Below are 26490 nucleotides of genomic sequence, written 5' to 3'. Positions count from 1 at the left end.
GTTAAATGAAGCGATTCGCGTGATAGAATCTTTCCTGAAATTCGTAACAAATTCGGGTTAGTCAGCTTCGATTCGCTCATCTCTAATCAATAGTACCAAACCCTTAACCCTTAACACAGAAAAAACACAACTGATACATATGTGCGTATATAGACTAGCTGGGCATAGGGTATGCCAAGCCCCCTAACAACAATGGGGACAAGAAGAATAAAAGGGCCACCAAAAGGACAATAGGACCCATAGTATATCAGTTTGTTGGGAGACACAAGGCCCCCCAAGGTATCCTGCAAGGCCTCCATGCTATACCATTCTGTTAGCCTAAATGGACAAACCATGTCCGCTATTTCTGCCTCAGTGTAAATAGTGACAATAAACGATTTCCATTTATCAAATAATTTTTTTGTGCCTGTGTTTTTGTGATTTCGGTGTCCAGCCTATCAACCCCACAATACAGTTTAGTTTGAGAGACCAGAAAAGGGATATCTGGAGAACTATATGTATCATCTTTGGTATCTTAGGTAGACCTATACCTCTGGGCGTTTTTTTTTTTTTTTTTTTTTTTAAGGTAAAACATTTTTGTACAAAATAAATATGCCTAACATTGCCCTATTCTGATCCCTATAAATATTTTATTTCTCTGTCTACTGGACTCTGAGGGGGCTCCATTTTTGTACCAATTTTTTTTTTTTCAACATACCGTATTTATCGGCATATAACACGCATTTTTTAGGCTAAAATTTTTAGCCTAAAGTCTATGTGCATGTTATACGCAGATAAGCCGCTGCAGTTCAATGATTTAAAGTGGGTGCTTTAAATCAATGAACTGCAGCGGCTTTTGCAGGTCCAGAGACCTGCTGTCGCTGCCCGATTCTCTGCCCTGACTATCCTGGGGTCCAGAGACTGTCGGCGTCGCTGCCCCATTGCTTCCCCCATCCCCGGTTTTTCTGACCAAGCAGAAGATCCCAGTAAAGGCAGGGGAAGAGAGGCCGTCACTGCCCACTTCTCTCCCCCTGCCTTTCCTGGGGTCTAGAGCCCTGCTGCCACCGCTTCTCTCCCCCTGCCTTTCCTGGGGTCTAGAGCCCTGCTGCCACCGCTTCTCTCCCCCTGGCTATCGGCGCAGCTGCCCCATTGCCGGCGCCGCTACCCTATTGCCTCCCCATCCTCTGTTTTATAATTACCTGTTGCCGGGGTCGGGTTCGCGCTGCTTCTGGCTCCGGTGTGGCGTCTCCTGCGTCGTTGCTATGCGCTGCGCTACGCAATGACGAGTGATGTCGCATTGAAGACGTCACTCGTCATTGCGCCTCGCAGCGCATAGCAACGACACAGGAGACGCCACACCGGAGGCCAGAAGCAGCACGGACCCGACCCCGGCAACAGGTAATTATAAAACCGTCGATAGGCGTGGCGCGAGGTTCACAATGTCCCGCTGCCGTCATGCCTCTCCCCTGTACGTCAGCGCTGGGACAGCTGTGTGATTGACACACAGGTCCTAGCTCATGCGCCCCTTAGCTTATCTGATGTGCACGCCGCAGCGTGTGTTATCCTGACAAGCACTCACTCCTCCTCCAGCGCATGCAGGGGCACATGGGACCTCTGTGTCATCACACAGTGGTCCCAGCGCTGATGTACAGGGCATAGGCGTGGCGGGGGGGCATTGCGAACCTCGCTACACGCCTATCCGACTGTGTGCGGCTGCTATCAAAAATGTTTTTTGGGGTGATAAAAGCCGGTGTTACGCCGAGCGCTCCGGGTCCCTGCTCCTCCCCGAAGCGCTCGCGGCGTCGCTTGCGGCGCTTCACTGACATTGCCGGCGGGGATGCGATTCGCATAGCGGGACTCGCCCGCTCGCGAATCGCATCCCAAGTCACTCACCTGTCCCGGTCCCCGGCTGTCATGCTCTGGCGCGCGCGGCTCCGCTCTCTAGGGCGCGCGCGCGCCAGCTCTCTGAGATTTAAAGGGCCAGTGCACCAATGATTGGTGCCTGGCCCAATCACCCTAATTAGTTTCCACCTACTCCTTGGCTATATTACCTCACTTCCCCTGCACTTCCTTGCCGGATCTTGTTGCCTTAGTGCCTAGAGAAAGCTTCCTTCTGTGTTTACCATTACTGTGTTCCTGACCTCCTGCTATTACCATTGACTACGAACCTTGCCGCCTGCCCCGACCTTCTGCTACGTCTGACCTTGCTCTTGTCTACTCCCTTGTACCGCGCCTATCTCAGCAGTCAGAGAGGTTGAGCCGTTGCCAGTGGATACGACCTGGTTGCTACCGCCGCTGCAAGACCATCCCGCTTTGCGGCGGGCTCTGGTGAATACCAGTAGCAATTTAGAACCGGTCCACCGACACGGTCCACGCCAATCCCTCTCTGGCACAGAGGATCCACCTCCAGCCTGCCGAATCGTGACAGCCGGCTTATATAGTCCCGATGTTCAGGATCGCTGCGCTTTAAGGCCATAATCACATAACCAAATTTTCAATGCAATTTTGCTGCACCATGCACACAGCGGAATTTCCGGGGTAGATGTTTCAGCCGCACATCTGCACACAGTACAAAGGCTGTGTGTAGGTTATATAGCCCAGAGTTCATGACAGTTGCACTTTAAGGTCCCACTTAGTTAACTATTCTTGGGCAGAGCCAGGTATCACTTACCTTGGAGTAAAAATTGTATATATATATATATATATATATATATATATATATATATATATATAACTCCAAAAAAGGAAAGCGGCACTCCAATGGCAGAAAAAAGGTGTATTTATTCACCCATCAAGTCAAGTGCGACGTTTCAGCCTCACAATGAAGCCTTTCTCAAGCCCATTGTGAGGCTGAAACTTCGCACTTGACTTGATGGGTGAATAAATACACCTTTTTTCTGCCATTGGAGTGGCGCTTTCCTTTTTTGGAGTTGTTTAAGAAGGGTTTGGAGTTTGAACCTGTGAAGGCTGAGCATCCGATTTGGACTTTAAGTCTTACTATACAGTGCCGGTTCCCTTAATTTTACTTATATATATATATATATATATATATATATATATATATATATACACACACACACACACACTGCTCAAAAAAATAAAGGGAACACTTAAACAACACATTGTAACTCCAAGTCAATCACACTTCTGTGAAATCACACTATCCACTCAGGAAGCAACACCGATTGACAATCAATTTCACATGCTGTTGTGCAAATGGAACAGACAACCGGTGGAAATTATAGGCAATTAGCAAGACACCCCCAAGAAAGGAGTGGTTCTGCAAGTGGTGACCACAGACCACTTTTCAGTTCCTATGCTTCCTGGCTGATGTTATGGTCACTTTTGAATGCTGGCAGTGTTTTCACTCTAGTGGTAGCATGAGATGGAGTCTACAACCCACACAAGTGGCTCGGGTAGTGCAGCTCATCCAGGATGGCACATCAATACGAGCTGTGGCAAGAAGGTTTGCTGTGTCTGTCAGCGTAGTGTCCAGAGCATGGAGGATCTACCAGGAGACAGGCCAGTACATCAGGAGACGTGGAGCAGGCCGTAGGAGGGCAACAACCCAGCAGCAGGACAAATACCTCCACCTTTGTGCTAGGAGGAGCACTGCCAGAGCCCTTGCAAAATGACCTCCCAGCAGGCCACAAATGTGCATGTGTCAACTCAAACGGTCAGGAACAGACTCCATGAGGGTGCTATGAGGGCCCGACGTCCACAGGTGGGGGTTGTGCTTACAGCCCAACAGCGTGCAGGACGTTTGGCGTTTGACAGAGAAGACCAAGATTGGCAAATTCGCCACTGACGCCCTGTGCTCTTCACAGATGAAAGCAGATTCACAGTAAGCACATGTGACAGAAGTGACAGAGTCTGGAGACGCCGTGAAGATGACCGATTTGGTGGTGGGTCAGTAATGGTGTGGGGTGGCATTTATTTGGCTAGCCAGAGGTAGCCTGACTGCCATTAGGTATTGAGATGAAATCCCCAGACCCCTTGTGAGACCATATGCTGGTGCGGTTGGCCCTGGGTTCATCCTAATGCAAGACAATGCTAGACCTCATGTGGCTGGAGTGTGTCAGCAGTTCCTGCAAGATGAAGGCATTGATGCTCTGGACTGGCCCGCCCATTCCCCAGACCTGAATCCGATTGAGACATCATGTCTCGCTCTATCCACCAACGCCACGTTGCACCACAGACTGTTCAGGAGTTGGCGGATGCTTTAGTCCAGGTCTGGGAGGACATCCCTCAAGAGAACATCCACCACCTCATCAGGAGCATGCCCAGGCATTGTAGGAAGGTCATACGGGCACGAGGAGGCCACACACACTACTGAGCCTCATTTTGACTTGTTTTAAGGACATTACATTAAAGTTGGATCCGCCTGTAATGTGGTTATCCACTTTGAATTTGAGTGTGACTCCATATCCAGACCTCCATGGGTTAATAAATTTGATTTCCATTGATAAATTTTGTGTGATTTTGTTGTCAGCACAGTCAACTATGTAAAGACGAAAGTATTTCATATGATTAGTTCATTCATTCAGATCTAGGATGTGTTATCTTAGTGTTCCCTTAATTTTTTTGAGCAGTGTATATATAAAAATAAATCTATATGTTCATCAAGGCATTACGCATTTAAACAATACATTTAAAATCCTAGATACCAGAAGTGATTTAGTTTCATATTTAGCATTTTCATGTTTTCCTCCTCTGTTATAAAAGCCATAAGGCTAGGTTTCCACACAGAGTTTTATTCTTAAGTTTTTTGAAAAACTGAAACTCAGAAGGGGATCCGGCAGGATGGAGAAGTATAAGTCCTTCCTTTAGATTTACCATTCCTTTTGAACACACTTCTGGCTTTGGCTCAAAAACTGCAGTGACAGTTTTCCAAAAAACGCCAGAAAAAACCTGTGTGGAAACCTAGCCTAATAGTGCACTCACATCATGCATTTCCAATACTGTTTTGTATTTGAAAACCATATACAACCAACCATATACAACCATATTGCTTGCCATTCCTATTGACAGTCCATACAAAGACTTACACAAAAAGGTGTGGCCGTTTCTGTTTTTTCCCATGCACAAAACAGTGGTCAACCATGGTTATTTTTCCGATTCTGTCCTGCTTTTTTGGGTCTACAATGGTTTCTAAAAACCATATATAACCCATATACCTTTTTTTTTATAGAAAACGAAGGAAAAGGATTTCCGGCTCCCAGCTTTGGTAAAATTCAAGGCTTTAATTCAATCCATATTAAATTTTAATATGTATTCTGGGAGCCGGAAATCCTTTTACTTTGTTTTCTATCATACCACCTGGGGACCCAGTCCCAGAGTTATTCTCGAGCTTCCACGAGGAGTGGTTGTGCTGGACGCCGGGACTTACGAAACAGTGAGTGAGCTGATCTTTATACTTTTGCTACTTTTGGTTACCTTTTTTTTATAGCATTGTAATCAACGCAAACTACATTGAGCATACATTTTATACGGTTTTGTCAGTTTTTTTGTATACCGTTTAAAAAAAAAAAAAAAAAAAAAACAGATACAAATCCGTATTGCAATATCGTGAGGTGTATGTAGCCGTACTCTATCTTTTACTATCTACAAATCCATAGGAGGGCTGACTGTACTTTTTAACAACACATTTCATTTTACAGCAATTTGGCCAAGTTACAATAATACTGACATGTTATCAATACCCAATACATATATATATAGCATTTGTTTTATTTTACTTCGTTTAGAAAACTAAAAAAAAATGCTTAAAATTGCCTTAAGCTGAACACCATAAATAGTTTAAGGCTACATTCACACTGCCATTAAATTCCCCCCCCCCCCCAAAAAAAAAAAATAAAAAAAAAAAGTCATTGAGGCCGGGGTATAAGGATAACATGAAAGAAGTTTTAGATAGACCAATTTTTATAAAAATAAAAAAAAACTCTGATTTAAGGAGACCAAAAATCAGCAATTTTGGCATTAGCTATTTTTTTTATTTAAGCTGTTTATTGACTGGCAGGGCTGGCCCCACAATGGGTCCCGCTGAATGAGTCGGGTAAGGGGAACATGGCGCAGGCCCACTGGTCAGGTTCGCGTCATTACCAGCAGATCCCCGCTGACATCGGAGCTGGCTCAGATGTCAGTCATTGAAATGTTAAATGCCGTGATCACTAGCAATTACGGTATTTAAACATTAAACGCAGGTCATCCCTGGGGTCTAGGGGACCGATCTGCAGCTCCACGGGCTGTAGATGGGTTGCTGGGGAAGAAGGGGGACTTACCCGTCCTTTCTGATGCTCTGTGGATTGGCAATTGCTTAAGGTTGCCTTAGTAGCTCAATGTAATGCAATAACATTATATTGATCTATGCAAGCTATCTACTGTTATGGGTTTACCGTAATGGTAATTTTTTTTTTTATATTTAGAAAAAATCTCCCTCCCCAATAAAAATTTTAATCACTTCCCTTTTTCCATTTTTAAAATAAAACACTGTAAAAAATAAAAAATAAATAAAAAACATATTTGGTATTGCTATGTGCTTACCGTATATACTCGAGTATAAGCCGAGTTTTTCAGCACGATTTTTCGTGCTGAAAACACCCCCCTCGGCTTATACTCGAGTGGACTCTCCACCCGCAGTGGTCTTCAACCTGCGGACCTCCAGAGGTTTCAAAACTACAACTCCCAGCAAGCCCGGGCAGCCATCGGCTGTCCGGGCTTGCAGGGAGTTGTAGTTTTGAAACCTCCGGAGGTCCGCAGGTTGAAGACCACTGCGGCCTTCGACATCATCCAGCCCCCTCTCACCCCCCTTTAGTTCTGTACAGTACTCACCTCCTCTCGGCGCTGGTCCGGTGCTGCAGAACTGTCCGGAGAGGAGGTCGTCCGGTGGGATAGTGGTTCCGGGCTGCTATCTTCACCGGGGAGGCCTCTTCTAAGCGCTTCGGGCCCGGCCCCAGAATAGTCACATTGCCTTGACAACGACGCAGAGGTACGTTCATTGCCAACGCACTTCTGCGTCATTGTCAAGGCAACGCCTCTATTCTGGGCCCGAAGCGCGGAGAAGAGGCGCCCCCGGTGAAGATAGCAGCCCGGAACCACTATCCCACCGGACGACCTCCTCTCCGGACAGCCCTGCAGCACCGGACCAGCGCCGAGCGGAGGTGAGTACTGTACAGAACTAAAGGGGGTGAAAGGGGGCTGGATGATGTCGAAGGCCGCAGTGGTCTTCAACCTGTGGACCTCCGGAGGTTTCAAAACTACCGATGGCTGCCTGGGCTTGCTGGGAGTTGTAGTTTTGAAACCTCTGGAGGTCCGCAGGTTGAAGACCACTGAGGGCGGATGATAAGAGGATGATGAAGGGGGGTGTGGGATGATGACAAGAGGATGATGAAGGGGGGGTGTGGGATGATGAAGGGGGGTGGGGATGATGACAAGGGGATGATGAAGGGGGGGGTGTGGGATGATGACAAGGGGATGATGAAGGGGGGTGGGGATGATGACAAGGGGATGATGAAGGGGGGTGGGCATGATGACAAGGGGATGATGAAGGGGGGATGTGTGGGATGATGACAAGGGGATGATGACAGGTGATGATGATGAGGGTCTGGATGATGACAGGCGATGATGATGATGAGGATGTTAATGACAGGTCTGGATGATGACAGGGGGGGGATAATGTATTTCCCACCCTAGGCTTATACTCGAGTCAATAACTTTTCCTGGGATTTTGGGTTGAAATTAGGGGTCTCGGCTTATACTCGGGTCGGCTTATACTCGAGTATATACGGTAATTGTCCGAATTATTAAATTATGGTGCTCTTGATCGTGCACGGTGAATGGCATGAACGCAAAGAAATCATGTCCCAGAAAAAACATTAAAAAAAGTAATCAAAAAGTCAGACACGCAAAAGTGGTATTGTAAAACCCTTAAAAATAAGCCCTAACATAGCTTTGTAGGTGGAAAAATTTACAAAAATTATAGGGGTCAGAACATTGCATTAAAGAAAAATTAATTTTTTTCTTTTTCAGGTTTTCAAATTTTATTTAACCTTAAAATGAAACAAAAATTAATATTAAAGGTTTGGTATCATTGAAATCATACTGACCCATCGATAAAAGATAGCATGTCAGATTTACCGTATTACAATGTCTTGGGTCGACCCTGTTGACGGGATTAATAACATTTTTATTAGTGTGGGCAATTCCACACATGGCAAAACCAAATATGTTTTGGGGTTTTTGTTTACATTTTTTATTTGAAAACGGAAGTGATTTTAATTTTTACTAGTTATATATATATATATATATATATATATATATATATATATATATATATTTTTTTTTTTTTATTCCACTGCATTGATCAGCTCGATTTGTGCTCTGCTAGTAGTGCCTGTCTGAGGCATACTCTATTAGCAGATTAACTATGGCAGGCATAAAGGCTTAGCACAATGTGAATGTGGGGGTGCCATTTGGACACACAACAGGTACTGCACACCTGTCATTTAGCTATTTAAGCACCACAATTACTTTGATTATGGTATTTAAAGGATGCTTTTGGCATTGACATAGTATAAATATTATAGTGTTGCTATTTGATGGTGGGTGAGCACAGACGTTATTGAGGCCCATTGATACAAGGACACACCCACACACACAAACACACACCACAAAATGTGCAACAAAGTCCGTGGAAAAAGAATGAATGGCTCTTGGATGATGGTAACAAAAAAAAAATCTGAAAGGACACAACCTTTTGGGGTTAAAAATGTTTGGGAGAAATAGTGCAAAAATAATAAAAAGTAAGCAGAATATAAAGGAAGTTGTAGTGGAATACTGTTTAGGAAATTTTACCTTCAGGTCAAAGTGTGCAATGTTTTTGGAATGCATGTAAGCTACTCCCTTCAGTATCTGCTCCAGAAATTCAATAGCGTCCTCCTCTGACAGTGCTTCCTTCTCAGCTATGAAATCAAATAGTTCTCCTCCTCTTATCCTACCAATCCAATAAAAAAAAGAAAGCAAGGTCAGAAATGGAAATAATTATCACATAACATGCATTTTAACTGGCAATGTGATATGGACCTTGCTGGAGCTGCAAGTCTGTGATTGTTTATTACTGCAAGCTTGAACAATTTATCAGACCAATGAAGAAGTTTTCAAATTTAGGTAACACATTGTTACAGTATATACTTGAGTATAAGCCGACCCGAATATAAGCCGAGGCCCCTAATTTTACCCCAAAAACCCAGGAAAAGTTATTGACTCCACTATAAGCCTAGGGAGGGAAATACATCACCCCCCCCCCATGTAATCATCCAGACCCCCGTCATCATCCCCCCCCCTTCATCATCACCGCCTGTCAATCCCTTCATCAGTGGTCTTCAACCTACGGACCTCCAGATGTTGCAAAACTACAACTCCCAGCATGCCCGGACAGCCATCGGCTGGGAGTTGTAGTTTCGAAACCTCTGGAGGTCCGCAGGTTGAAGACCACTGCAGCCTTCGTCACCATCCAGCCCCCCCTCGGTTTTGTACTCACCTCCCCTCGGCGGGAAGTTAGGGTGAGCTGGTCCGGGCCATCTATGCTGCAGGGACTGTCCGGTGGTGATGGTTAGTCGTTGCGGGCTGTCCATTTTTACCGGGGGGGGGGCCTCCTCTCCGCGCTTCTGCCCTGGCCACGGAGTAGTGACGTTGCCTTGACGACGACGCACAGGGACGTTCATGCGCAAAGTCCCTGTGCGCCGTCGTCAAGGCAAGGTCACACACCGGGCCCGAAGCGCGGAGAAGAGGCCCCTCCGGTGAAAATGGACAGCCTGCAACGACTTACCATCCCCTCCGGACGGTCCCTGCAGCATAGATGGCCCGGACTAGCTCACCCTAACTTCCCGCCAAGGGGAGGGGAGTACAAAACAAAGGGGGGGGGGGGGGCTGGATGATGACGAAGGTTTCAAAACTACAACACCCGGCATGCTGGGAGTTGTAGTTTTGCAACATCTGGAGGTCCGCAGGTTGAAGACCACTGATGAAGGGATTGACAGGCGGAGAGTTCACTCGAGTATAAGCCGAGGGGGGCGTTTTCAGCACAAAAAATTGTACTGAAAAACTCGGCTTATACTCGAGTATATACGGTATATCTCATATGAGGAAGGCCCATTGAGGTAATAAAAAGTATGGTACCCCCTATAATTTAGCTGCCAATACCAGTTATCAGTCTAGAAAACCCTGCACATTCATGCATTACAGGACAGGATATTGACTTAAATAGATACCATAGAGAAGCGGCTGCCGAACGTAGGGCTCTGCTTATAGAGGGCTCCCTGCTTTAAAGTGATTGTCTGATAAAGACAACGACTATCTATATGCGCTATTAGGTCATACTGATATTAAAGAGGGGGTTTCTGTGTTCAAAAACACCCCTAGCATTATCCAAAATAATGAGCTGCTCTGTATGAGAGTCTCCCATTCTGGTGGGCCCAAGCTGTGCCTTATTGTACCAGGTTATCATTATTTAAGTCTATAAAAAAAACCTTTGGCTTCTGCTCAGTATTCAGTGTCACAAAAGTACAATTATTACATGGACATCAGGAAGGGGTGGGGGTGAATATTATTGCACCACACAGTTTGCATCTCAAATAAGGTAATGCTGCTTAGAACTCCAATTCAGAGCTCCAGTGCACTAATTTTGTTTAGAAAAAACTTGCAACAAACCTACAATATGAGATGAGAACACAGACAAGCTGACTCCAAGGACTAAATGTTTTACATTCAGATGTTGTAATATAACCATTCATCTGCCAAGTAAAAAGAAGCACAGAGAAAAAGAGAGCACAATGACATAAGTGGTACTCTTGTTGTAGATGTATTTCACGTTCTCTTAATAAAAGTTGTTGCTGCAAATGATAAATAAGCCACCCAAACCACAAGCAGCTGTGTAAACAAGAAGCCGCCCCTCTTTGTTTACCTCAGTGCCGGACACTGGATTTGTCCAGAATAATAGATTTTATTTGGGCATCAACCGATGATTTGAATAGCACAGCTGGAGTGTAATAGTACGGAAGACACATAAACAGCCATGTCTGCTATATCCATGGAGAATAGATACACAACAAATGCCAGAAATATTTCCACATTAATCTGCTGGACATCAAGAACTAACGGGACTCTACTTGTTGGAGCTATAGACTGAGAAAAGACTCTTTTAAAGATCGAGAACTTTTACAGATTTACTTCTATTTAAAAATCTTAATCCTTTTAATGGGTCTAAAGCAAATCCGCTTTAGGAATTTCTGCTGTGAAAATTTCACAACTGAAAATCAGAAGGCTAAACTTCCAAACTGGAAAAACTCACAGCAGATTATGTACGTGTGAATGTACCCTGAGAGTAGGGTCACATGTGTCATATTTTGCTGCTGCATAGTTACCTTCCCATTAAAGACAATGGGTAGTAAAATCGTAAAGTCTCCAGTGGAAATTCATCAGCACAATTTCTGCAGTGGAAATTTCATTGACAGCAACGGGAGACTTCCTTAAAGTGCATTGCGCCCAGAATTTTTAAGTGGAAATTCTTAGTGTGAACAGGCCCTTAATGACACAGCGATCAGCCAACCAACAAGCACATTCATTCATCAGCTGATCGCTGAAAATGCATGGCCCTAAAAATCATAGTCAGCCAGCCACACATCTCTTTGCAAAGAAAGAATGTGAGGCCGACAATGATATAAGTGAAGGAGCACAAACAATCCAGTGATTGTTCATGATAGATTGGCACCCCTACTGGGCATAGGCATTGGTGTTCAAACTGGGCAATGATCAACCTTCAACCCCATTTTGCAGAACCACTTTGAGAACCTTAACAAAAGCAAAAGATGGAACAAACAAAGGTTACATAAAATAAAAAGGAAGATGATATATAATAACAGGTACTAGAACACAATCTGGTAAAATATTACATTTATGCATTTAATGCTTTGTTTCTATGTACTGTTAAAAAAAAATTGCTTCTGCAGGTTTGACAAATTTTGCCAAAAAGTTAAGTTCTGAGCAAATAAGTTCTGACGAAACCAGGAACTCAGCAATAACCCTAAAACTCATGTATGACACTGCTGAAGTACCCTAAAGCCCTATATAACACTGCAAGGTCATCTATAAATGTATGAGAGTACTTGAAGTGGTTTCATGGGTATGTTAATGTTAAAGTTACTGTGACACAGGGCACAGCTCAGGTATGAATCATCCTGATTATAATTATGAACATCTTTTGTTGACTATTTTTGTCAGGTTAGCATACTGTATGTATAATGTAGTCACTATGCACTTCAACATAAACATTCTGGTTCTTGATGGGGTAGCAATGGCAGATGCAGTGGAGAGTTGACTAAATGGGTAATGTTAGGCAGGTGTTTGCGGTTAAAGAGCCATGGCAAGCCTTGTTCAATCCCTTGCTCAATCATCACCGTGAGCATTTGCTCCTGAAGGAATATTAGCGGTATAATTGACCCTGCTGACAAATCTTTTTGCCTCTCCAAAAGGCCTGAGCATGCTACACATGTCCCTAATCAGTTGTCAAAGTCTGAGCTGAAAATTACACTGGCTTCAATATCTATCTACTTCTGCATTAAAAAATGAGTCGCCACTTTCTGCTGCTGGTGCTGGCAGTGTAACGTGTAGGGTTGAGTTTCACGGTGTTGGTAGTGTTGAAGAAGATTATTTTGGCGCTGTTAGTGTAGAAGGCCATGCTTAAAGGCATAAGAACAGGCATAGTGAACTAAAACTCTCCTGGACTTGTTATCTAGACGAAGTACAGGAGCAATGGGAGAGATTTATCAAAACCTGTGCAGAGGAAAGTTGCTTAGTTGCCCATAGCAACCAATCAGATTGCTTCTTTTATTTTTAAGAGGCCTTGTTAAGAATGTGAGAAGCAATCTGATTGGTTGCCATGGGCAACTGGTCAACCTTTTCTCTGCACAGGTTTTGATAAATCACCCCCAATGTTCTTGCCATTATCAGTGACCACAATGGCCAATCTCAGATTATGAGGAGACAACCAGCACGAAATTTCTATGCTATGTTCTTCCCTGTGGGGTCTGTAAAACGTCTGTGGAGGAACCTAGATGTGGAGGTGGATAGTCAGCAGGTGCCCGAAGTTGAACAGGATTGGCACTAATGCCTGGTCTAGTTGTGATGTACAATGTGTTTACCCAGAGGGCCGTGAAATACATGTACTGGCCCTACCCTCTCCTCACCCTCTCCTCCAAATAATTGTGCATGGTGGAGAATGCTTTTTTTTTTAGAGAATCAATGGGCTGGGCACATCACATTAGTTGTCTAAAGGCAATGAATTCTACTAGATGGTACGGTAGCAACAGGGCCGCCACCAGGGGAGTACAACCAATACACCTGTATGGGGCCCGAAGCTTCAGGTGGCCCGGATGTCCCTGGAACTTTTTTTTTTACTGGCTTGTCAGTGAGTGACTGCAACTGCCACTCACTAACCGCTGGGTGCCCCGCAAGAACTATGACCAGGCCTCATAGTCCGGGGGGCCCGCACATTTCTATTAAATTACCTATTTCTAGGGCGCGGGCCCCTTAAGAATCATGACAGGCCAGGGGCTGATAGGAGTAGATAAGTCACGTGCCCCACGCAGGCACGTCTACTCCAATCACCTGACCTGTCCCTGCCTACATCCCCGCGCGCTCTCCAGCATCCTCCCCATGGGGGGGGGGGGGGGGTTATGGAGGTGACGAGAGGTGCAGGGGGGGGTTATGGAGGTGATGAGAGGTGCAGGGGGAGTGATGAGAGGTGCAGGGGGGTTATGGAGGTGATGAGAGGTGCAGGGGGGGTTATGGGGGTGATAAGAGGTGCGGGGGGTTATGCAGGTGATGAGAGGTGCAGGAGGTGATGAGAGGTGCAGGGGGGTTATGGGGGTTATAAGAGGTGCAGGGGGGGTTTATGGGGGTGATGAGAGGTGCAGGGGGGGTTATGGAGGTGATGAAAGGTGCAGAGGGGTTATGGGGGTGATGAGGAGAGGTGGAGGGGGGTTATAGTAGTGATGAGAAGAGGTTTGGTGGGGGTTTTGGGGGTGGACACAGAGGATAAGAGAGGGAGTATATGCATGTATGGCATGTATTATGTTCAGGGTACAGTGTGTGGCAGTATTATATTCAGGGTACAGTGTGTAGTAATATTATATTCAGGGTACAGTGTTTGGCAGGATTATATTCAGTGGATACAGTGTGGGGCAGCATTATATTCAGGGTACAGTGTGTGGCAGGATTATATTCAATGGATACAGTGTGGGGCAGCATTATATTCAGGGTACAGTGTGTGGCAGGATTATTTTCAGTGGATACAGTGTGGGGCAGCATTATATTCAGGGTACAGTGTGGGGCAGCATTATATTTAGATTGTACAGTGTATAGCAGTATTTCATTGAGGGTACAGTGTAGGGCAGTATTTTATTGAGGGCACACTTTCTGGCAAAGTTATAATGATTACTGTCTTCATGCAGAGGATGAGGATCTGCTGACAAAGTGAGGAGTCAATGATGTCTGGACGTCAGACTCTGCAGAGAAGATGGAGCTGGAGGAAGACCTGGTCTCTGGACAAGATGAAGAAGAAAAGATAACAGAGAAGATATCACTCAAGTCAGAAGACGTCACTCAAGTCACTGATTTCATCGTGTATTCTCCTGACTGTCCCATCAGAGCTGTAGTCACTTGTAAGTTCTGCAGTGATGATAGGCAAAACTGTGTCCAATCTGTGTCTCTCCAGCTGTTACAAAACTACAACCCTCATTGCCAGAGGCTCTCCAGACATGATGGGATTTTTAGCTTTCCAACAGCTGGAGAACCACTTCAACCGAGGTGATTGGTGGGGGTCTCAGCATTCGGACCCCCACTAAAAAAATGGGCTGCTTATTATAAAATGCCTGGGCCCTGGGGGGGTTCTAGCTACACCCCTGCGCATGGGCAACTATTAACAGAGGGGCCTACCACAACTATGGGGGCAACTATTAATAGAGGGGCCTACCCAAACTATATGAAGCACCCTATAAAGTTTGGCTAGGCCCCTCTGTTAATAGTTGCTTCAATATAGTTTGGGTAGGCCACTCTTTTAAAGGAGTAGTCTGGTGAAAAATAACTTATCCCCTATCCAAGGATAGGGGAGAAGTTATAGATCGCAGGGGGATCCAAGCGCTATTTCTCACAGGACCTGTGTGATATCGCATAAAATAACATAAAAATATACTTGATATAAATATATAACTTTCTTCTATTTCTATAACCCCCATAGGGGACTATAACATGCAGTATATTGATGGCAGACACTGATCAATGCTATGCCATAGTGTAGCATTGATCAATGTTATCGGCGCTCCAATGCTCCTTCCTGGATCTCAGGCACAGAGCAGTGAATCGATGATCGGACAACGAGGAGGCAGGTAGGGACCCTCCTCATGTCCTAACAGCTGATCAGGACACCGCGATGGTCCCGATCAGCCCGACTGAGCTGCCGGGTATGCTTTTGTTCAAACTTTAGACGCAGCTATCAACTTTGACCGCCGCGTCCAAAGGGTTAATACCAGGCATCAACGCAATTGGTGATGTCCGTTATTAGCCACGGGTCCCGGCTATCTGCCAGGGCCGACCCGATATGACGTGGGGTCACCGCATGACCCCGTATTAAATCACGGGAGCCGTTGCAGGACAAAAATATACGTACTGCATCGTTGAGAGATTAAATATATGCCCAAAATTCAAGAAAAAGTATATATACCCTCTAATGGTAGGATTTCACTATATCAATAGGAAAATAAAAAACATGAATTGAATGGTAAGAAAGACAAAGAAAATAAAAGAAAGAAAGAGCAGCGTCTTGAAGGTCTAAAATGAACAAGTAATATCTGCAAGTTACTTTAGGGTAGACCCCCAGAATCAATTCTACTGTTTGGCCTCAGGCACCCCAATCTAGAAAAGTACAGTGCTAACATGTAACAGTGTTGCAGAGGAAGCCTATAGTTGCACCAGTAGGTGGCCTTTAACACCAATTCAACTAGAGTCATTATTTTAAACCAGCCTAAAATAATATGCTTACACAATATCAAAGTTCATAATTTAAAATAGTACATCTTATTGAATATAAGAATTAGTATAAATTTGCTGAATTTGTAGCAATGGAATTTCGTTTGGTACCTACAGTTCCAGAATCAGCACCATTTCTGCTTTGCTGGCGAAGACATCTTGTAACCTCATGATATTGGGGTGCTCCAGCTGCTGCAGAATAAAAACCTCTCTTTCTACTTGGTCACGGTCAAGCCCCAGTCTGCTCCCTTTGACCTTACGGGTCTTAATGAATTTTCCAGCGAAGAAGGTTCCAGTACTTTTCTCCTTGCATTTCCTCACCTCTCCAAAGTGACCACTGTAAAACCAAGAAATTTGCGAAGTTAAAAAGTAAAGTTGAGAGGTAAAGTTGAGAATTTATCACAAGGTAGCATGATGCTGAGCGATACTGTATTGGGGCTAGGTTCACATTGCCATTGTGCTTCGATCTGTGTTCAAAGACAATTTGCCTCTATTTTGGTGCCAAATGGACCCTGAATGGTTAAGTGTATAGCTGACACTGCCAGGCCCTGACTGATCCTATTGACTTGAATGAGGCCTGTTGGGTGTCCAATATTTTAAAGGAAGATAGAGTGGGGGGAAAAAACATAGGGCAGGCACTATTTAATTCTCTGATCAACTCCCGTCCTTCCGATGGACCGAGCTCCCTTTAGCGGTGTATGTCAGCAGTGTGAACAAGCTATAAGAAGATCACATGGGATACTAAATGGAAACTGACAGCTGGTTCTCCTGCACTATACCCAAAACACAGGGTTATAGTGCTGGTGAACCGGACATCTAAAGCTGTTGACTATATAGTTGTGTTTGGTTAGTAATGTTGCAGTATTAATTTATTTACTATGTGCAATGTTTCAAAAAGTCGTATTTTGCTAGTTCAACTGACCTCCGAACATCGCAACCACACTTAGAAAACTGCATGTGCTGACTCCAGATAGTTATAATAGTTAAAGTTACATTTGCTGCGCAACAAAATTATAACATTTGTGCACGATCATTTCTAGGCAAAAAACATGCTAAACAAAGCAGCTGACAACAACCTGTTTTAATAAATTCCCCCAAATGTCTTTTACTGGACCTCAGGTTTTTTTTGTGGCTACAGTATTTACATAACACCATAGTAACAATTCTGTGAAAACAATAAAAAGTTTATTAAGAGTCCATCGAGTTCAACCTAAAACCCTACACCAACATCACAGTGTTCAAATGTATACCCACATATTGCTCACATATTACAACCATACAGTTCTCAAACAATGCTGTGCTCTTATACCTTCATACACTACTCAAATAATACAACCATACAGTTCTCAAACAATACTGTGCTCTTATACCTTCATACACTACTCAAATAATACAACCATACAGTTCTCAAACAATACTGTGCTCTTATACCTTTATACACTACTCAAATAATACAACCATACAGTTCTCAAACAATACTGTGCTCTTATACCTTCAAGCACTACTCAAATAATACAACCATACAGTTCTCAAACAATGCTATGCTCTTATAACACCCTCATACATTACTCAAATAATACAACCACACAGTTCTCAAACAGTGCTGTGCTCTTATACCTTCATACACTACTCAAATAATACAACCATACAGTTCTCAAACAATGCTGTGCTCTTATACCTTCATACGCTACTCAAATAATACAACCATACAGTTCTCAAATGAAAAATGAATCAACTGTACATTACAATTTAATAATAATTGGAAATGTATATATTATACATGCTGGTTAGATTTGAGCCTCAAGTACAGGCTGCAGGTAGCAGATAGTTGTGAATAACATATGCTACATCTGAAAAGACCTTACATCACTCACATTTTTTTTAGAGAAAATCTCAGCTTAGATGCACTACATGATATCCTGTAGTCTTTTTTTCCTATTGTAATGTATGTATTCCATCAATCACTGGAAATGTGTTGTGATTTTAAAAGCTATGCACACTTACAACTGACAAGCCCACTTGTTGAGTCCAGTTGATTAGGGTGCAAGGAATTCTAAACCTCATGCATTTTTCCTGTTAAGAAATTAGGTTAAAAAGCGCTTGCGCAAGGCTTTTGCTTAAAACTTGAAAAAATCATAATGCAGACATTTTTTTTATTCCCACCATTGGCTCAGCATCTAATCCGCCAGAAATATTCTGCTCTGAAATTCTGTTGCAGCGGAGCCCCATTGTTTTCAATAGGATTCTGCTGCACTGTGCACATGCCCCAATTTAAATGGAAATTCTTATTCCACCGTCCGCAGATAGAATTGGCATGTCAATTCTGTCTGCGTAATTTTCCAGGAGTACATTCCACTGTGTGAACATACCTTGCGATCAGGGACGTGTACAGACATTCTGGAGGGCAGGGGCTCAAATAAAAAAAAGGGGCACTATAAAAACCTTACTTATATTAATACACCACAATTCCCGAGGTAAGGGACCTCTGGCCATCAAGATAGCATCAACCCATGAAGGTCCCAATCAGACCCCCCAGAACCCACAAGCACCAGCAGCAAAAAATTGCCTCAGGGCTCCCTAAACCCCCATCCCCCTCCCCCCCCTCCGCAAAGGCCAGACTGGGACAAAAAATGGGCCTGTCATTTTAGAATAAGAATAAGCTGCCCATTTTTTTTGGTGGAGGTCAGACTGCTGGGACTCCAACCGATCACCTTGGTTCAAGTGGCTCTCCGGCTGTTGGAAAGCTCAACCCAGGAATTTGGGAGTTGTAGGTCTGTAACAGCTGAAGAGCCACAGATTGGGGTACAGTTTTACCCATCATCACTGCAGGACTTACAAGTGACTACAGCTCTGATGGGACAGTCAGGAGAATACACAGTAATATCAGTGACCTGAGTGACGTCTTCTCTGTTGTCTTTCCTTTTCTTCCTCATACGGTCCAGAGGCCAGGTCTTCTTCCAGCTCAATTTCCTCTGCAGAGTCTGACGCCTGCACATCATAGGCTCCGCACTTTATCACTAGATCCTCATACTCTGTATGAAGACCATAATCATTATAATCCTGCCTGACACTGTACCCTAAATATAATACTGCCACACACTGTACCCTAAATATAATACCGCCCCACACTGTACCCTAAATATAATACTGCCACACACTGTAACCTGAATATAATCCTGCCACACACTGTACCCTGAATATAATACCGCCCCACACTGTACCCTAAATATAATACCGCCCCACACTGTACCCTAAATATAATACTGCCCCACACTGTACCCTAAATATAATACTGCCCCACACTGTACCCTAAATATAATACTGCCACACACTGTACCCTAAATATAATACTGCCACACACTGTACCCTGAATATAATACCGCCACACACTGTACCCTAAATATAATACCACCCCCCACTGTACCCTAAATATAATACTGCCCCACACTGTCCCCTAAATATAATACTGCCACACACTGTACCCTAAATATAATACCGCCCCACACTGTACCCTAAATATTACACCGCCCCACACTGTACTCTAAATATAATACCGCCCCACACTGTACCCTAAATATAATACTGCCCCACACTGTACCCTAAATATAATACTGCCACACACTGTACCCTAAATATAATACTGCCACACACTGTAGGGTATAGGTTTTTCTGTACTGCTGGGCATGAGACTTTTTCTACCTTGGGAACCAAGGGCGTACCTGTATGCCCTGGTCCCGCTACCCTACTATGACGCAGGGTCACGGGCTGACCCCATGTCATAGCCGGGTGGTCCTGGCGGCTATCAGCCATCAGGACCCATGTCTAATGCCGGACATCACCGATCGAGGTGATGCCCGGCATTAACCCCTTAGACGCGGCAATCAAAGTTGATCGCCACGTCTAAAGTGAAAGTAAATGGTTCCCATCAGCTAAGTCGGGCTGTTAGGGACGCCATTGTGAAATCGCGGCGTCCCGAACAGCTGAGAGGACTGAGGGAGGTTCCCTTTCTGCCTCCTCTACATCTGATCGGCGATTTGCTGCTCCATGCCTGAGATCCAGGCTAGAGGTGTGAAGAGGAGTGTACATGGGTGGCAGAGGGATGTACATGGGTGACAGAGGGGTGTAGAGGGGTGTACATGGGTGACAGATGGGTGTAGAGGAGTGTACATGGGTGACAGAGGGGTGTACATGGGTGACAGAGGGGTGTACATGGGTGACAGGTGTGTAGAGGAGTGTACATGGGTGGCAGAGGGGTGTAGAGGAGTGTACATGGGTGACAGGTGTGTAGAGGAGTGAACATGGGTGGCAGAGGGGTGTAGAGGAGTGTACATGGGTGAAAGAGGGGTGTAGAAGAGTGTACATGGGTGACAGAGAGGTGTACATGGGTGACAGAGGGGTGTACATGGGTGACAGGGGGCATAGGGGGGTGTAAATGGGTAACAGAGGGGTGTAGAAGAGTGTAGATGGGTGACAGGAGTGGACAGGAGTAACAAGGTTGGGATAGGGGTGACAAAGGGACAGAGGGGTGAACATGGGTGACAAGGATGTGATCAGAGGGGTGGACAATGGGGGATGAACATGGGTGACACAGGGGTGGATAGGGGGATGGCCAAGGTGGACATGGGTGACAGGAGGGTGGACAAGCGGTTAAAAGAGGGGTAGACAGGAGTGACAAAGGGGTGAATAGGGGGTGGACATTGGTGACAGGTGTAGACTGGGGGGTGGTCAGAGGGGTGGATAGGGGGGGTGAACTTGTGTGACAGGGGAATGGACAGGGGTGACAGACGGATGGCCAAGGTGGACATAGATGACATTAGGGTGGACAAGCAGTTAAAAGAGGTGACAGGGGTGACAGAGGGGTTAATAGGGGGTGGACATGGGTGATGGGGTAGACTGGGGGGTAGATATGTGTGACGGGGTAGACAGGGGGTGGACATGATGACAGCAGTGGGGGGTGGAGAGGGTTAAGAAGGGGTAACAGAGGGGTGGACATGGATGACCGGAGTGGGGGGGTGGACATGGATGACAGGAGGGGGGTGGACATGGAAGACAGGAGTGGGGGGGTGGACATGGATGACAGGAGTGGGGGGGTGGACATGGATGACAGGAGTGGGGGGGTGGACATGGATGACAGGAGTGGGGTGGTGGACATGGATGACAGGAGTGGGGGGTGGTGGACATGGATGAAAGGAGTGGGGGGGTGGACATGGATGAAAGGAGTGGGGGGATGGACATGGATGACAGGAGTGGGGGGGTGGACATTGATGACAGGAGTGGGGGGGTGGACATGGATGACAGGAGTGGGGGGGTGGACATGGATGACAGGAGTGGGGGGGTGGACATGGATGACAGAAGTGGGGGGGGGGTGGACATGGATGACAGGAGTGGGGGGGTGGACAGGGTTAAGAAGAGGTAACAGGGGGTGGAAAGGGTACATACCTTAAGCCATTATCTTCACTACACCGGCAGAGGAATCCGGCAGAGCTTCCTCTTTCCTCCCCTCTCGGCAGGGCACCTTGTCAGGGCTCCGGCAGGGCACTCACTGCGCCGCGGGGGTTGGCGGGGGACTCATCACTACACCGGCACAGGTGACAGGGCCGCAGGGGGAGGGAGACGATGGGCGATGCAGGGAGATGAAGCGATATGCAGGGGGACCCTGTGTGCGCACGCACAGCAAAGCGCACACATACTTCCCTTTCCCCCTGGGCGCCGTGAGTCACAGGCGCACAGGCCGGGGAGGGAAATGAAAAAAAAAAAGCGCAAATTTACCGCAGCGTTCCGGCCCACTTAAAGCACTGCATAACACTACAATCCCCAGTATGCAAAGGAACAAAGCACAACTATTACCAGGGCAGGCACTAACCAGCCAGTGGAGACTCCTCACTTCAAGATGGCAGACAGGCCCGTACTGCTTCACTCTAATCCCGCTGGTGGGGTCATGTGACATACCAAGGCCGCCCCTGCAGGACCCTGCTATGGGGTTTGGTTTTCACTATCTGCTGTGCTGCCGTGCATTTGGAAGTGGAGGAGTTGCGCCGTGCTGCCAGGACTTGGGCAGCACTGTATATAGATTGAGCAAGGGGGGGGTATGGAGGGAGAAAATTCATAGAATGGCAGTGTCGGCTGCTGTAGATTGAGCGGACTCACTTTGTCTACAGTGCTGCAGTTTTGCAAAAACAAAAAAGGGCATTAAAGGGGCATGGGCAAAAAAGGGCAGGGGCTCAAGCCCTTTGAACCCTATGTGTGCACGTCCCTGCTTTTGATTGTTTGCTGTCTGGGCATGCTGGGAGTTGTAGTTTTGCAACATCTGGAGGTCCACAGTTTGGAGATCACTGTTCAGTGGTCTCTAAATTGTAGCACTCCAGATGTTGCAAAACTACAAATTCCAGCATGCCCACACAGAAAACAGCTGTCTCGGCATGCTGGGAGTTGTAGTTGCGTACCTCCAGCTGTTGCATAACTACATCTCCCAGCATGCCCTTCTGTGATCAGTCATGCTGGGAATTGTAGTTTTGCAACAGCTGGAGGCACACTGGTTGGAAAATACTGAGTTAGGTAACAGAACCTAACTCAGTATTTCCCAACCAGTGTGCCTCCAGCTGTTTCAAAACTACAACTCCCAGCATGTACTGACAGACCGTGCATGCTGGGAGTTGTAGTTTTGCAACATCTGGAGGCTCACTGGTTGGAAAATACTGAGTTAGGTAACAGAACCTAACTGAAGGTTTTCCAACCAGTGTGCCTCCAGCTGTTGCAAAACTACAACTCCCAGCATGTACTGACAGACCGTGCATGCTGGGAGTTGTAGTTTTGAAACAGCTGGAGGTTTGTCCCCCCCCCCCCCCCCCCCCCCCCCATGTGAACGTACAGGGTACATTCACACGGGCGGGTTTACAGCAAGTTTCCTGCTTCAAGTATGAGCTGCGGCAAATTTTTCGCCGCAGCGCAAATTCCTAGCGGGAAACTCACCGTAACCCGCCAGTGTGAATGTACCCTAAAAACACTACACTACACTAACACCTAACAAAGAGTAAAACACTACATAAACACCCCCTTAACACTGTCCCCCCCCCCAATAAAAATGAGAAACGTATTGTCCAGCAGTGTTTCCAAAACGGAGCCTCCAGCTGTTGCAAAACAACAACTTCCAGCATTTCCGGACAGCCACTGACTGTCCAGGCATGCTGGGAGTTTAGCAACAGCAGGAGGCACCCTGTTTGGGAATCACTGGCGTAGAATACCCCTATGTCCACCCCTATGCAATCCCTAATTTAGTCCTCAAATGCGCATGGTGCTCTCTCACTTTGGAGCCCTGTCGTATTTTAAGGAAACAGTTTAGGGACACATATGGGGTATCGCCATACTCGGGAGAAATTGCACTACAAATTTTGGGGGGCTTTTTCTCCTTTTACCCCTTATGAAAAGGAAAAGTTGGGGTCTATACCAGCCTGTTAGTGTAAAAAAAAAAAAACTTTACACTAACATGCTGGTGTTGCCCTTTACTTTTTATTTTCACAAGAGGTAAAAGGAAAAAAAGACCCCCAAAATTTGTAACGCAATTTCTCCTGAGTACAGAAATACCCCATATATGGGCGTAAAATGCTCTGCGGACGCACAACAAGGCTCAGGAGTGAGAGTGCTCCATGTACATTTGAGGCCTAAATTGGTGATTTGCACAGGGGTGGCTGAAACTACAGGTTTCTGACATAAACCAAAAAAATAAATACCCACATGTGACCCCATTTTGGAAACTACACCCCTCACGGAATGTAATAAGGAATACAGTGAGCATTTATGCCCCACAGGGGTCTGACAGATTTTTGGAACAGTGGTACGTGAAAATGAAAAATTAAATTTTTTTGTTTGCACAGCCCACTGTTCCAAAGATCTGTCAAACGCCAGTGGGGTGTAAATGCTCACTGTACCCCTTATTACATTCCGTGAGGGGTGTAGTTTCCAAAATGGGGTCACATGTGGGGGGTCCACTGTTCTGGCACCACGGGGGGCTTTGTAAATGCACATAGCCCCCGACTTCCATTCCAAACAAATTATCTCTCTAAAAGCTCAATGGCGCTCCTTCTCTTCTGAGCATTGTAGTTCGCTCGCAGAGCACTTGACGTCCAAACAGGGGGTATGTCCATACTCAGAAGAAATGGGGTTACAAATTTTGGGGGGCATTTTCTCCTATTACCCTTTCTAAAAAAGTAAAATTTGGGGAAAAACCAGCATTTTAGTGGAAAAATATTTTTTTTCATTTACACATCCGATTTTAACAAAAAGTTGTCAAACACTTGTGGGGTGTTAAGGCTCATCGTACCCATTGTTACGTTCCTTGAGGGGTGTCGTTTCCATAATAGTGTGCGATGTGGGGTTTTTGCTGTCCTGGCACCATAGGGGCTTCCTAAATGGGACATGCCCCCCTAAATCCCATTGTTGCTCCTTCGCTTCTGAGCCCTTTAGTGCACCCGCCGAACACTTGACATACACATATGAGGTATTTTCTTACTCAAGAGAAATTGGGTTACCAATTTTGAGAGGATTTTTTTCCTTTTACCCCTTGTAAAAATTCAAAAACTGGGTCTACAAGAACATGCCAGTGTAAAAAATGGAAGATTTTGAATTTTCTCCTTCACTTTGCTGCTATTCCTGTGAAACACCTAAAGGGTTAACACACTTACTGAATGTCATTTTGAATACTTTGAGGGGTGCAGTTTTTATAATGGGTTCATTTATCAGGTATTTCTAACCAGAAGACCCTTCAAATCCACTTCAAACCTGAACTGGTCCCTGAAAAATTCCGATTTTGAAAATTTTGCAAAAAAGTGGAAAATTGTTGCTGAACTTTGAAGCCCTCTGATGTTTTCCAAAAGTAGAAGTTCATCAATTTTATGATGCAAACATAAAGTAGACATATTGCATATGTGAATCAATATATAATTTATTTGAAATATCCATATTCCTTATAAGCAGAGAGCTTCAAAGTTAGAAAAATGCGAAATTTTCAAATTTTTCATGAAATTTTTGAATTTTTCACCAAGAAAGGATGCAAGTATCGCCAAAAATTTACCACTAACATAAAGTAGAATATGTCACGAAAAAATAATCTTGGAATCAAATTTATAAGTAAAAGCATCCCAGAGTTATTAATGCTTAAAGTGACAGTGGTCAGATTTGCAAAAAATGCTCCCGTCCTTAGGGTCATAATGGGCTCCGTCCCCAAGGGGTTAAGGACTCGGGATGCAGGGTGGATGCATACGCCCCGCGTCCTGAAGAGGTTAAAAAAAAAAGTTTTCCACCGGAGTACCCCTTTAAGTCATGTTGGCCTCCATGTTGGAAAATGCAGTCCAATGTACATCCTGTTCAATGTATGCAATCCTTGAACAACAGTTTGAGGGTGCATATTGTTGTGCGAGATGTGTGCTAGTTGTCCGTTTGGAAGCCCAGATGCATCTAGAGGGGCGACTGGCAACAATGAGAAGCATTAACAACATGGAGAGGAGTCTCGTGCTCACTGAGCAGGCACTCTCGGGAATAGATGGGGAAGGACAGTGGGACGGAGTTGCAGGACAGTCAGGCAGTTAGCTGGGTTACAGTTAGAAAGAGGGGTAGGGGAAAAAGTGTCAGGGAGGCTAGTCCTGAACTGGCACACCCCAACAAGTTTGCCCGCTTGGCAGATGAGGGGGATGCCATTACAGAGCTAGCAGAACTGCAGCAGGATACTGCCTCTGACCGCCAGGGGGGTGTCTGCTCCAGTAAGGAGGGAGGGAGGAGTGCAGGGCAGGCCAGACAGGTACTAGTGGTGGGGGACTCAATTATTAGGGGGACAGACAGGGCAATCTGTCACAAAGACTGGGATCGCCGAACAGTGTGTTGTCTGCCTGGCGCACGAGTTCGGCATATCGCGGATCGGGTTGACAGGTTGCTGGGCGGGGCTGGAGAGGACCCAGCAGTCATGGTACATATTGGCACCAATGACAAAGTAAGAGGTAGGTGGAGTGTCCTTAAAAATGATTTCAGGGACTTAGGCCGCAAGCTTAAGGCAAGGACCTCCAAGGTAGTATTTTCTGAAATACTAACAGTACCACGAGCCACACCAGAGAGGCAGCGGGAGATCAGGGAGGTAAACAAGTGGCTCAGAAGCTGGTGTAGGAAGGAAGGGTTTGGGTTCATGGAGAACTGGGCTGACTTCGCTGTCGGTTACCGGCTCTACCGTAGGGACGAGCTGCACCTCAATGGGGAGGGTGCAGCTTTGCTTGGGGAGAAGATGGCTGGAAGGGTGGAGGAGTGTTTAAACTAGGGACTTGGGGGGAGGGAACCTACAGCAAAGAGGGGGAAGATAGTGTAGATAGAGAGGTGGGAATTATAAATGTACCTGGGGGTGGAGCGGAGGGAGGGGTTAGAATAGTTAATAGGAATAGGCTTCATAGGAAA

General features: G+C 45.6%; 1 protein-coding gene across 20 annotated transcripts in view; it reads right to left on the bottom strand.

The window, feature by feature from the left end:
- LOC130294838 (death-associated protein kinase 2-like) overlaps nucleotides 1-26490 on the bottom strand; it is a 318537-nt gene that overhangs the window by 77240 nt on the left and 214807 nt on the right. For all 20 annotated transcript variants that reach the window (XM_056544924.1, XM_056544914.1, XM_056544908.1 and 17 more), the window contains 2 exons: nucleotides 16175-16396; nucleotides 8833-8971 (listed from right to left, as the gene is read on the bottom strand). In XM_056544924.1, the coding sequence (XP_056400899.1) occupies nucleotides 8833-8971; nucleotides 16175-16396 (361 nt within the window). The remainder of the gene's footprint in view (nucleotides 1-8832; nucleotides 8972-16174; nucleotides 16397-26490) is intronic.

This window comes from Hyla sarda, chromosome 11 (genome assembly GCF_029499605.1).
Source record: "Hyla sarda isolate aHylSar1 chromosome 11, aHylSar1.hap1, whole genome shotgun sequence".
Lineage (NCBI taxonomy): Eukaryota > Metazoa > Chordata > Amphibia > Anura > Hylidae > Hyla > Hyla sarda.
The sequence above is the reverse complement of the archived record's forward strand: the minus strand, read 5'-3'. Positions and strand labels throughout refer to the sequence as shown.